Source organism: Asparagus officinalis, chromosome 5 (genome assembly GCF_001876935.1).
Source record: "Asparagus officinalis chromosome 5, Aspof.V1, whole genome shotgun sequence".
NCBI lineage: Eukaryota > Viridiplantae > Streptophyta > Magnoliopsida > Asparagales > Asparagaceae > Asparagus > Asparagus officinalis.
This window is the reverse complement of record NC_033798.1, coordinates 33,777,882-33,790,363: the sequence shown is the minus strand read 5'-3', so window position 1 is coordinate 33,790,363 and position 12,482 is coordinate 33,777,882. Positions and strand designations below refer to the sequence as shown.

The window sequence follows — 12,482 nt, the reverse complement described above, 5'->3', positions numbered from 1 at the left end:
ATCTTCCAACTCATCTCATTTCATCTCCTTTCTTACATTTAAAAATAAACCAAACACAAGAAATGTGTCACATCATCCAACTCATCACAACTCATCTTATCCCATTTTTAAAAATCACACACATCATCCAATAATATTGTGACAACTCATCTCATCTCATTAAACATTCCTTTCCATCCATTTCCTCAAAAAAAAAACAAGAAATTGGTTTCCTTAAGTACGTGTCACATCATCCAATAATATACCTCCAACTCATCTCATCTCATCTATTTTCCTATTTTTAAAAACGAACCAAACACAAACAACCTCAAAACATCATCCAATAATATACCTCCAATTCATTTCCTTATTTTTTTAACCAACCAAACAACCTCAAAACAATTTTTTTTTAAAATCACTCACATCATCCAATAATAAGTTGACAACTCATCTTATCTTATCTCCTATTCTACAATTTCTTTCTTTTTTAAACCAACCAAACAACATCAAAACAAATATTATAGAAAATAGGTTTCCTATTCTTTGATTTCCCAAAAAAAATGGCCAAACAATCTTTATCCAAAAAATAGTTTTTAGTTTGACAATAACTGTGCCTAAGTAGTTTTCTCTCGTCCAAATTTAAGCTTCTAAACTGGTTTTGTTTTGAGCCACCTCTAATATGGATCAACTCTTACCTAGTTAAGCAAAACTTAGTCCTATTTTGGAGTAGGCAAACACACCGTTAGTCAAATATAGGTCCCCTCTAAACATCCCATATAAGAGCACGATGTTCTGAGCCATATAAACTATAAAGGAACAGTAAATGTCTAGACTGCTCTGTCATGCAAACAAGTGGAACAGGTGCGGTGTTCTGTTAGAATTTGTACTCATCTGAATGTGATATAAACTCTTTGCGCCATACCTTACATTTGAGAAATAAGTTCTTCAGTTAAGTGGCACACTACAGTCAAGGAGACAAGATATCCATAATATCTTGATTAATAATTTCAATATTAATGGCATTCGGATAATGTTAAAAATTGTTTCTTCTTACAACAGCTTGGATGCAGATCTCACTGATACAAAATGACAAATATATGGGATACAAAATGTTCTCAATCTGTACATTGTTGTCCTCGGACATACAGAAAATGACTTTCTGAAAGATCAATTGATCAAGAGAATAAATAAACAACAAATACATTTCAAATATACAACATATTTGGATTTCATACATACAACAATCGAATAACCTTCGCTTTCTTGTGATGTCCACTGTAATTTAGCTCTATACATTTATGAGGTTACACTTTATTCAAAAATTTTAATCGAAGTAGTGCAAGCCCATAAGAATTCCATGTGATTTTACCTCACATTTGAGGTAAATACCAACGGGAGAAAAATGGATGAAATATTCCTCATGAGAATGTGATTTCACATTTAAGGTAAATACCTGCGAAAAAATGGATGAAATATTCCTCATTAGAATGTTCATCATATGATCTCCAGCAACTAGTAAAAGCAGAACAAGCTTGTCATATGCTACTAAATAGACATCTAGGTTTAGGTAAATAACAGAGCTAGCATAAGGATTAATGTTGGAGACAAGATTTTATGGACGCTTCTTAGATTTCAAGATAAACAAAGATGATAATGGTGATTTAGCATCTAGGACAAACAATCTAGTGTCATCAAGGAACTCCTTTGGTTATAAGAATGTATATTGGTAACTAATTATTGACCTTTTGATTTATTATTTCATTAATAAAAGGTTCAACCAGTTGAAGGAATGATAAAACAATAATAAGCAGACTGGAAAGTCATGCAGTGTGTCATTTAACAGATGAAGCAGAACAGAGAAATATGATGTTTGGTCAACAGATGACAGCTTTTTCATAGCTATTAAAGTTGCTTGGCTGAGTAGCTACCCTAATAATCGTAAGCAAATAAGAAATCAATCACTTCGAACTTTAGCTGCATCTGTTATCAAGTTATTGCTCTTAAGGTGGATGGGAAAATTTATAGCCTTAAGTTGTTAGATCATTCGATTGGTGAGGGTTCAATTTAAGTGCATTTTCTTTTTCACGTTGTTAAAGGACTAGCTCTATTGGCTGGTTTACTGTCAAATAATCAACCGGTATCAGAATCATGAGATTTTCAACCACTCTTTTTTTGAGTGTCGTACGCACAACAGAAAAAACCATAGAAGCAACTATAGATGAAACGAAGATTTCAAGGTTTTCATGATTTTTGTTAAGGACCTAAGGTTAATGATGTCTTCCTTTGTTTACCTCCAAAATAACAATTTCGCAGTAGTCTTAAGTGCTCTTCCTGAGCGAAGATATGGAGCAGATGCCAATTGAAGCACATAAGCTCAAATCCTAAAAATTATCAAATTATGTATGACTATTCACTATTGCAACAACAACCTTTTGTTATGAAGCACATGAAATTTCACTTATGAAGCATAAGATGTAAACTTCTATTTGGGGGGAAAATTCCTCACACACATGACATCAGTTATGATTTATGAAGCATAAGATGCAAAACATTTGAAAGCGATGCAAAAAGAGACATCATTGTCCCTCTTAGCATGAATCCAAAAGCTAGATCTTTACCAATAATTATAATCGCTTTACCTGATTTTACACCTATAAGAGCTCAAGTAGATGATATTAACTAGTGAAACCCTACTAATCACATAACTACAAACACCAGACAGCTGAATCATAACTATAATCATTAACCATATAAACCAACTTCATGTACATATGAACCCAGACAGACAGCATAATCAAGTTATGTTTATGAAAAATAGGATGTTGAATTTCAGAAAAGTAAAATGAAAACATTAACTAGAATTTTCCATTTTACCTGACTTTATCCACACAAGAACTCAAGTAGTTAATATAAACTAGTGAATTCTACTTATTATGTAACTACAAACACCAGACAGCTGAAGTAACTATAATCATTAATCTTATTAACCAACTTTATCTACATATGAACCCAGATAGCATAATCAAGTGGTGTTTATGAAAGAATAGGAAGTTGAATTCAAGGAAAAATTCAGTCATAAACTAGATTTTTCCATGAGCAGTTATACAAAGAGATTCTACCTGTTACTTCTAAAACATGTTGCAGAGGATGATGTCATGTATCAGTATCCAATATGTCCTCATCAAGAATAACATATTTGGCAGCTCCATTGAAAGTTGAGTTCATTTCTCCATTTCCACTTTGGTGGCCTTTGTTTAATTTTTGGTACCTGAAAATTAGGGAAGAAAAATTATAGACAGAAACCTCATATCAAAACTTCTTTATGCATTAGACCCATAAAAGCAGTATTTTTCTGAAAGGACAAAACGCTATCCATAAGGACTCTAAAATTGAAACATAAGCATCACGTAAATAAATCTTGTGTCAGATGTAAAGAAGGTTTTAGACCCAAATATTAGCAACTATAAGCAATGACAAGGTAAGAAAATGCACTACTCATAAAACCACAGGAACGGCATATTGACTTACTTGTACCAGTTGAATAAACCAACCCCAACCATTATTGTGAAAAGCCCAGCTCCTTTCAACAAGGTGAACTGGTCATGGAAGTAGAAAACAGCAACCTGAAAAACTCTTGCATGAGTTTCTGGAAATCATACTTAATTTCTTGAATATGTAAATAGTTTCTTACCTACCATCCATCAATACTTAATTTAAAAGAAAAAGATGAAAACTTGTACTTGATTTTACTTCCAAAGGAAAAGTTCCACTCTTTAAAGTGTATGAGCCTATGAGGTGGACCCTTCGGGAAAAAAAGCAAACACAAGAATGGTTATGGATGTATAATGATAATCACAATCTAATAACCTGAAGAATTAAGTATTCCAATTAAGGTTCATAGAATTATTAACCTAATCCACTAGATGTAATCATGTAATCATCACCAAAAATCAATATACAACCAAAACACCAAAGGAGATGATACATTTATCAATGCTGTTGGCCAACTAAAACAAGAGCTGGTATATGCGTAAGACTCACAAAGGTAGGTAAGATTATTCAATAATTGCCCCATAACTATGAACCTGTTTTATATTCTAATAGTTGTTACAAAAAGAAGGATTTATGAATTATTTAAAAGTTTAAACAAATGACGTAGCACTCATCAAAACATGTCCATCGTACTCAACAGTTAATTTCTGATGATATACCATGCTCTATAACACTTCATGTGCCAACTTCAACTACCGGCCATTGTCCAACTGAGAATATACTTCAAAGACATTTTACAAATCTTATAATATAAAAAGTTCAGTGTTGATATTACAAAGTCCATACTTCTAACGTTATACTTTAAACAAAGGAAATTCGCATCTGACCCAAAATGATTTGTTTCATTGCATTAAACAAATTACTTTTATTACTCCATCTAAATCAATATAAATATTTCATTTGACCAAACAACTATTTAGATTTGCATATTTATATCCTTGTCTTATAGCATCTCAGGCAGAATGTTGCTCACACATGTGATGTTGATGCTTAAACTAGAATATGCAAGATTAGTCACCCAGCCAGTGAACTGGCAAGACGCCTAAGCCTCAACTTTTAAACTATCCCTATAAAATAGCCAAAATGCTTAAAATTTCAAATGGTGCAAGCTTAGAGAAAATTCAACATCAGAGAAAACAAAGTTTCTTCATGGTACCTAACTAATTATCCAATCATACAGCTGACGTACAAGTGCCATAGGTACAGTCCTCTGCAGTAGCAAAGTTACATGTATTAAGTTTATGGGCATTAAATTATCGTTTTCATAAAGTTCACGCAAAGTACATTTAAGTAAACATATTAATGTTTAAAATGAAATATGCCATCTGACTTCAAGCTTAGCAAGGTCTCTCTAATTCAGGCATCTTAGAATATGTTGAAATAATTGTTTCTAGTTTGAAACATATTTCTTTAGAAAGATCTTAAGTCATAGATGAGGTTTTATCATGCCCTTGATGATAAATTACAAGAAAACATAAGATATCATTATTAGTTTTGCGATAGAACATGTCTGTCGAGACATGTGTCAATATAAAATTTTCAGATGTAATGCATGAGATAACTAAAAGCAGCAATTTCTTTTGCAGAAGCATAAAGGTAAGCACGAGATGACCCTTATATAAATGAATAGAAAAGTAGGATTCATGTCGCCAACCTCTAAATTTTCGGATAAATGCTTTGTTGTTGTTGTAAACAGAAAGGAAGCATGAGAAGTTAGAAACATGCTAAGAAAGGAAAATTTACCAAAATAGTGACGGCTTCCTTGACAGTACCAGCAACCATTACTGTTATTGCACTAGTTGCTGAAACAAGAATATATTCAGTTAAAACCTGCAAAACAGATACGTGAAATTGGTTTAGCAAAAAGCCCAAAAAAAAGAGATAAATTGCTCATTAGTAACCTCAGCAGAAAAAAATGATTAATAAGCCAACTTCAGAAAGCAATGAATTTAACTCGTTACCAGAGTTTGCCATACTTTCTCACCATGAAAAATGCCAATGCTCCTCCCAGAAGCATTAGCAGGCAACTCCATATAATGTGAGTTGAACTATCAAAATATTTATTTTCGCTCAGATTATGCCAAGGATCTAGCACAAGTGAGCCAATTGCAGTAGTCACTGCCATTACGGGAGTGACATAGCTCATCAGAGTGATGGGATTCCTCAGACCTGCCAAGCATGTAACCAAATTAAATGAATTATCTGCATTTCTGTCTGGAGGATCTTTTCAAAGTTCCATGCCAGTGAGTCAATCTCCTATATTAGAGCTTTCAACACGTTCCAAATTTTATAAAGCCAACAAGACCAAGTTCTTTTTCTTTTGACCGAACAAGACTAAGTTCTTGATACAGGCCAACTAAACCAATAAGGGAATCGTCAACAGGTTAACTCAGTACTACTCTATGCTGAGACATGTATTGCTGACATGATTGAGTTATTGATATGAGTAGACAGGAAGTTTATAACCACGCTTAAACCATATGGTGCATTCAGTTTTTGCAATGAATTTAAAAGAAGCTGATATGCGTTGCTTACCATAAGACTCTTTCTTCATGCATCCAAATATCACATGTAAAGGAAAAGAAAAGTGACAACTTAGATGGGGAAGACAAGGATAATTTTTTTTGGTCTGAAGATCAATGTTGTCAATCAAATAATTTTGACCTACAGATATTGTAAAAGGTGTTACAAGCAGAAGTACATAACAAACCTGCAAAAGAATCTGAGTCATACACCACCTGAATCCTGACATAACGGCAGCAAGCATAACAAAAAGGAATCCCCAGAACTCAAATTGAGTCTCCTTGGTAACTGAGACATATGTCAATTGACCAACACATTTTTCATAAAAATAATATTAAATTATGTAAAAGTAAGAGCATGACTGCTGATGCGACAAATATACAGTATCCTACACGTAACAATTTCAGAAGCTCTCAAAGAATATATATCTATTTTACTAATGACATTATATAATTTTATCTTGGCTAAAGAAATAAATTAAGCAGTGATACGAAGTGTAATATATATGAAAAAGCAAGAAATACTAAATGGCAATACTAAGCATAACATATACTAATTCCACTTTTTCTTGCTGACATCCTTTATTCCAATGTCAAATTTCGGTAAGTTCATATGGTTTACATGTTTGTACTATGATCAAATCATCTCAGCTTATGGTTCTCTACTTATCCAACTCTAGAAGAAAACTACAATTGCCTCAACATTCATCACAACTGAATTTATTTTTCTTTGATTCAATCACATATACGCATCATATGATCTAAATCCAACAATCAGTAAAAGCATATTATGTGATATAAGTAACATAGTATTCAAATCAATTCTACTTTCTGTTAGATATCCTCATTAATCATGTTTTCCAGAATTCAGTTCTCAATCAGTTGATCCAGCATCTTTCTCGTGGATCATAATAGAGTCTAACATTTCAAGGACTCAGAATTTGTTCTAGAACTTACACCAATCAACAAAATCCTCTCTCTATCAGCTACATCCATTTCATTAAGTATATTTAGATTATATTATATCATATATGAATATCATCTGATATGGCATTCCGATATTTAATACATATCCCCAATATCTACAATCCGGTATGGGTTTTGGCTGTCTGATATTTCCCCTATATCTGATATTTAAAACTTTGGCTACATCGCGCTTGTATAAGACGATTCAATTGCTACACCATAAGCAGCCAACATTAATAGAAACAGAAAGCAATAATGTTGAATGAATTCAAAAGCTGCATAACTCAAATTTTAATAACTGAATAAACAATTAATATTAACATGAAGAAGCCAACCATCCAAGAGTTAAACAAGGTATCACACTAGAAAAGATAATAGGGGTTCTGAGTTATACTTAAATATGCACACAACATGTGTACACCGATGCAGATATAGCAAAACTTATATATTCATCGTGAGAAGCTAGCTAGAAGCAACATTGCAGATTAGGTCAAAATTTGCAGGACGGAAAACAAAACACGAACTTCCTCACCCAAAAATGGGAGGGAAATACTCATAATACTTGTCAAGTATAAGAATCAGAGGTTCATTTAGTAATCTGTACAAATAATTATTTATCTCAATTATTTCCTATAAATTTAATTAGGTAATAACAACACAGGAATGCGGTCAATTAGAAAATACCTGTTAAAAGAACTCCAACAGAGATGACTAATATGATACCTAGAAGCTTAATGCTTGGACTCTCCAGCCTGGGAAAGTGAGAGAAATTCTTTAAGATACTATAGAATAAAGATCAAACAGAAAAGTGACAAGTTAAATAAGACATGTTCGGTTTGGTCCCCAGATAACATTCTGCATCACAACTCAAGCTACGGCCCAACATAACGAATAACAGACCGAAACAGGATGGTCAAAGTTAATACAACTTGAGGGAAATAATAAACTAAACTACTATAACAACAATAAAAGAAAACATAATGCAAGTAATTGACCCGATAATTCGTTAGATAATCAGAATGTGAATGTGCATTATGTAATTGACTCCCTGAAAGAAACAACAGGCTAAAGATGTAACAATCGAGGGATTACTGAAAAGAATTGTTGGATATGGGGTTTAAATAGGATTGATTAATAGCTTCAGTAGATAGCTTTTGTTATTAAGTTAGCATTAGATGCACTTACATACAACTTAATTTTTCAGGTCAAAAGCTTTCCTGATATCTTATCTTATTGAAATTTTAGGCCACACACTAAGACTGAATTGTTTAAAGTTAATTACTCATTACAGTCTAAACGAAATGTTGACACATTGGAACTCACCTAAATGCAAAAGCAAACACCAGGAGGAATATTGGAGAAGCAGATTTACACTGCAAATAGGATGTAAAGATCAAAAAAAATCACGACGTATAAAAGAATATTAAATTCAACATTTAATTATATCTGACCATTGTCGCAAATGTCACTGATATGAACACAAGCGAAGCATTGCTGAGGTTTATATCCAATGCAGTTCCCAATGCCGTAGGCACAACTACAAAAATCAAATATCTAGTATAATCAAACTCACTACCAAATCCTTCACGATTCAAACTGGATACATTTCAAAAAATAGCTATACCTCTCATAAAATAATCCTTCCACGTCATCGTCGGGCCCCGACTGCTCTCACAACACCTCGACTGGAAACAAACAATGGCATTGGACAGCACAGCTTGCATCCCAAAATGGACGGTATTCATCATCAAAGGCAAGGGAAATTTTCCCAAATGATCGCCCAACAATGTCTTGTTATACCTACAACCAAAAAAAAACAAGCTGGTTATTTTTAGCAAATAAAAATTTACAAAAAAAATTAGTTAAATTGCAGATAGTGCAGCACTTACAGCGTCAAAAGAGTACTAAATGTATACCAAACAAGTATAAAGAACAGAGTTCTGAGTACTACTACAGCCGAAAACGAGCTCGAGGAATTCCCCAAAGAATCGAGCTTATCCATGGATTCGCTGGTGCGCAATCCGATGCCAATATCTAAAGCGGCGTAACCCTTGCCGATCCCGCTCCGCTGCCTGAACTCGTTGGATCTAGGGCTCTCTGACTCCGATTCAGATCGAAGCAGCGGGAGATCAAAACCCTCGGGTTCTTCCTTCTCTTCGGCGGCGGAGCTGGGCTCGACTGGGTGGAACGACGGTTCTTTCGGCAGCGCCGTCGCCGGAGGACTCGGGATCTGAAGCTGAGGTTCGTTTGATTCGGATTCCTCCATGAGAAGAGATTGGAAAGTTACGATATTTTTCGTGGACTGTTGACGGCGAGATTTCTTCGGCGGGAGAGAGGGTAGATTTTGGGAAGGGGGGGCTTGAAAATAGTCAAATAGAAAGAACTGGGATTATCAGGGGTTTGTTCTCAAGTTGCTGCTTGCGAGACTCGAGTTCAGTAGGTTCAACTACGACGACGTCAACGTCAGGCCTAATAACTCAAAATTTGCGTTTAATAAAGTCCACTGCTGTTATGTAAGAAAAAGCCAACTTTCCCCTGCGTGTGTCGAGAATTTAAAAAACTCAACTAACGTCCTCGACGATTTAGAATAGATTAAGACACTTTCGAAGGGCGAATTTGGAAATCAAAAAAAAAAAACCCTGACAAATTATCCAATGATTCATAACTGCATCACGCCGCAACTCCGTCCCAAGTCCTAACATCGCCGTTCGAAAAATCGAGTGAGAATTGTCTTCCCCGGTACCTCAATCCTTGGACGCAATTACTTGCTCATGACTAGGGCTGTCCATTTTACCCGCTGGTCCGCGCCCGATCGGCCGCCACAGCCCGGCCCGCGAAATCCGGGCCGCGGCCGGCGTTTCGCGGCCCGCGGTCCGGCGTTGCTCTCAGCGGCCCGCCCGCCCGACCCGGAACAGCTACCGGCGCCGGGCAACATTCGGGCGGGCACGCCGGGCCCGGAGCCCGCCCAGTTGGCAACGTACCACTCGTTGCACCAGTTGCCCGGAAATAAGCCGGGCCGGGCCGGCCCGGCCCGGCCACAACCGGTCACCAATGGTGACCGTTGTGGTTGTGAAAACGGGCCGGCGCCGGGTCGGGCTGGCCGGCCCTGCCAAGGCCACCAACGCGTCACCAAAAGTGCTGACCGTTATGGCCAAAACGCCGGGCGGGCCGGGCCGGCCATAAACGCGTCAGATTTGGCCTTTTGACCGTTTTGCCCCCAAAAACGGTCAAAAAACGGCTATTTTATGAGGTTATTTTGGTCTTTTGCCTAGGGGGCTGGTTCTATAAATAGAGGGGGATTTTCATTTGTTTTCTTCACACCAAAAACTCATCTCTTCTCTCTTATACTCTTATACTCTTATACTTTCTCTTATACTCTCTTATTTATACTTTCTAATCCTTTCATCAAATGGCTTCCGGATCTGATTATGAAGAGCAAAACATATCTCTTGATCCTGAAATGAGTCCTCCTGAAATGAGTCCTCCTGAAATGAGTCCTCCTACCGAAGTTAATCCCGAATCCGGTGGCGACGAATCTGCACCAAGAGCTCCAAAACGGCCAAGATCCGATGTGTGGAATTTTTACGAGAAGATCGACGTCACCAAGGATGAACACGGTAGGATCCTCACCCAGAAGGCTAAGTGTGCTTTGTGCGGCAAGATTTTTCAAGCTCATCATAAGAGCGGCACCAACCACCTCAAACGCCATTTAGATAAACACAACAAAGGCCAGCCTCCTCAAGGTGATATCCGACAATCCATGATTTCTCAATCCTCCTCTTCTGGTAGTCTCGGTAGTTGGAACTATGACGCTGCCAGAGCCAGGAAATGCGTAATCAGGTTTATCATTCTTAAAAACCTTCCTTTTAAATTAGTAGAAGATGATGAATTTGAAGATATGTTTAGAGATGGTTTTTATCCTGCATTTAAAAAATTTTCTCGTCAAACCTGCCAACGTGATATTTTAAATTAAAATATTATCAGCAAGAACAAGAAAAAATAATTTCTTATTTTAAAAATTTAAACTGTAAATTTTCTTTAACTTCTGATATTTGGACATCTAGAGCACAAACTGGATATTTATGTATCACAGCACACTGGATTGATGAAAATTGGCAAATGTTTAAAAGAGTTGTTTCTTTTATTGCAATTGAAGAGTCACATACTGGTGCTAATGTTACAAATTTAATAATTGATGAACTTCTGAAATTAGAAATTTCAGAAAGAATATTTTCTCTTTCACTAGATAATGCAAGTAATAATAATATAGCTGTTGATTTTATCAGATCATCTTTATCATTGCCATGTCATGGTGATCTTTTTCATATTAGGTGCATCTGTCATATTTTAAATTTAATTGTTCAAAGTGCATTTACTGAAATTAAACCCATGATAGAAAAGGTTAGAACAGTTGCTTACATGCATAGTGCTTCTGAACAAAGACTTAAAAGATGGAAACAATTTTGTAAAAGAAAAAATGTAAAGCCTAGACTAATTCCAAAAGATGTTGACCATAGGTGGAATTCCACATATGCAATGTTAAGTGTAGCAATAGAATATAAAGACATTATAACTGATTTTATAAACTATTATGCTTCTAGTTCTAGTTCTGGTAGCACTTATGGAATAACTGAAGATGAATGGACAGTTATATGTAATTTAAATGAAATGTTACAAGTTTTTTATGATGCTACCATGTTATTATCTGGCTGTTATTATCCAACCATTACTTTAGCTGCTTTACAAATTTTAAATATTCAAAATTTTTTTGATAAATATCGTTTGGATGCTACTTTTGGACCTATGGTTTTTGAAATGGAGAGCAAATTTAATAAGTATTTTAGGCCTATTCCTCATATTTTTGGTTTGGGGGTTCTTATTGATCCATGCTTGAAGGATATTGGCCTTCGAAGTTTGTTACAGTCATTGTATGGTGGACAGGTTATAGACTTAGATGATGGAACCACCCTGAATGCTACTACTCATCATTTACTTATTAGAAATTATTTTCAAACTTTATATGATGAGTATGCAGCTAGACATGGTGTAGCTGCACAACAGTCTGCAGCTTCGGTTTCTTCGAGCTCATCCCGAGCCCGAGGTAAAAGTGTAAGTTTTGATAGGTATGCAATGGTAGCCGAGCTAACTGGTGGATCTGGACTTGGATCGTCATCATCGGAGGTTTCTGAAATAGATGAATATTTTTCTGCTTCTTTAGTTAGATGTCAAGGAAATGCTTTAGATATTTTGCAATGGTGGAAAGTATATGGATCAGTTTCATATCCTATACTTTCCACCATGGTTCGTGACTTACTAACAGTGCAGGTTTCGACGGTAGCTTCGGAATCCGCCTTCAGCACAGCAGGTCGTTTGATCGACGATCACAGGACATGCTTGGATCCGTATACTGTACAAGCGGTGATGTGCCTACAAGATTGGTGGAGGTACGAGAAGCGAACGCAA

General features: G+C 35.9%; 1 protein-coding gene across 1 annotated transcript; it reads right to left on the bottom strand.

The window, feature by feature from the left end:
- Positions 1,057-9,285, bottom strand: LOC109841695 (probable sugar phosphate/phosphate translocator At1g06470). The gene is made up of 12 exons (XM_020410641.1): positions 8,909-9,285; positions 8,644-8,819; positions 8,471-8,556; positions 8,343-8,392; positions 7,704-7,771; positions 6,242-6,342; positions 6,067-6,079; positions 5,516-5,700; positions 5,275-5,361; positions 3,508-3,602; positions 3,099-3,247; positions 1,057-1,432 (listed from the first exon to the last, which is right to left on the bottom strand). Exons 1-11 carry the CDS (start codon positions 9,283-9,285, stop codon positions 3,133-3,135), a joined length of 1,353 nt encoding a protein of 450 aa, XP_020266230.1. The 3' UTR covers positions 1,057-1,432; positions 3,099-3,132.

Excerpts from the sequence above, each read along its gene's own strand:
- LOC109841695 (XM_020410641.1), bottom strand. The coding sequence starts at position 9,285 with ATGGAGGAATCCGAATCAAACGAACCTCAGCTTCAGATCCCGAGTCCT. Across the intron at positions 8,557-8,643 it reads GAAGGATTATTTTATGAGAG|TTGTGCCTACGGCATTGGGA; the intron begins GTATAGCTATTT and ends TGATTTTTGTAG. Across the intron at positions 6,343-7,703 it reads TGTTGGAGTTCTTTTAACAG|TTACCAAGGAGACTCAATTT; the intron begins GTATTTTCTAAT and ends CATATGTCTCAG.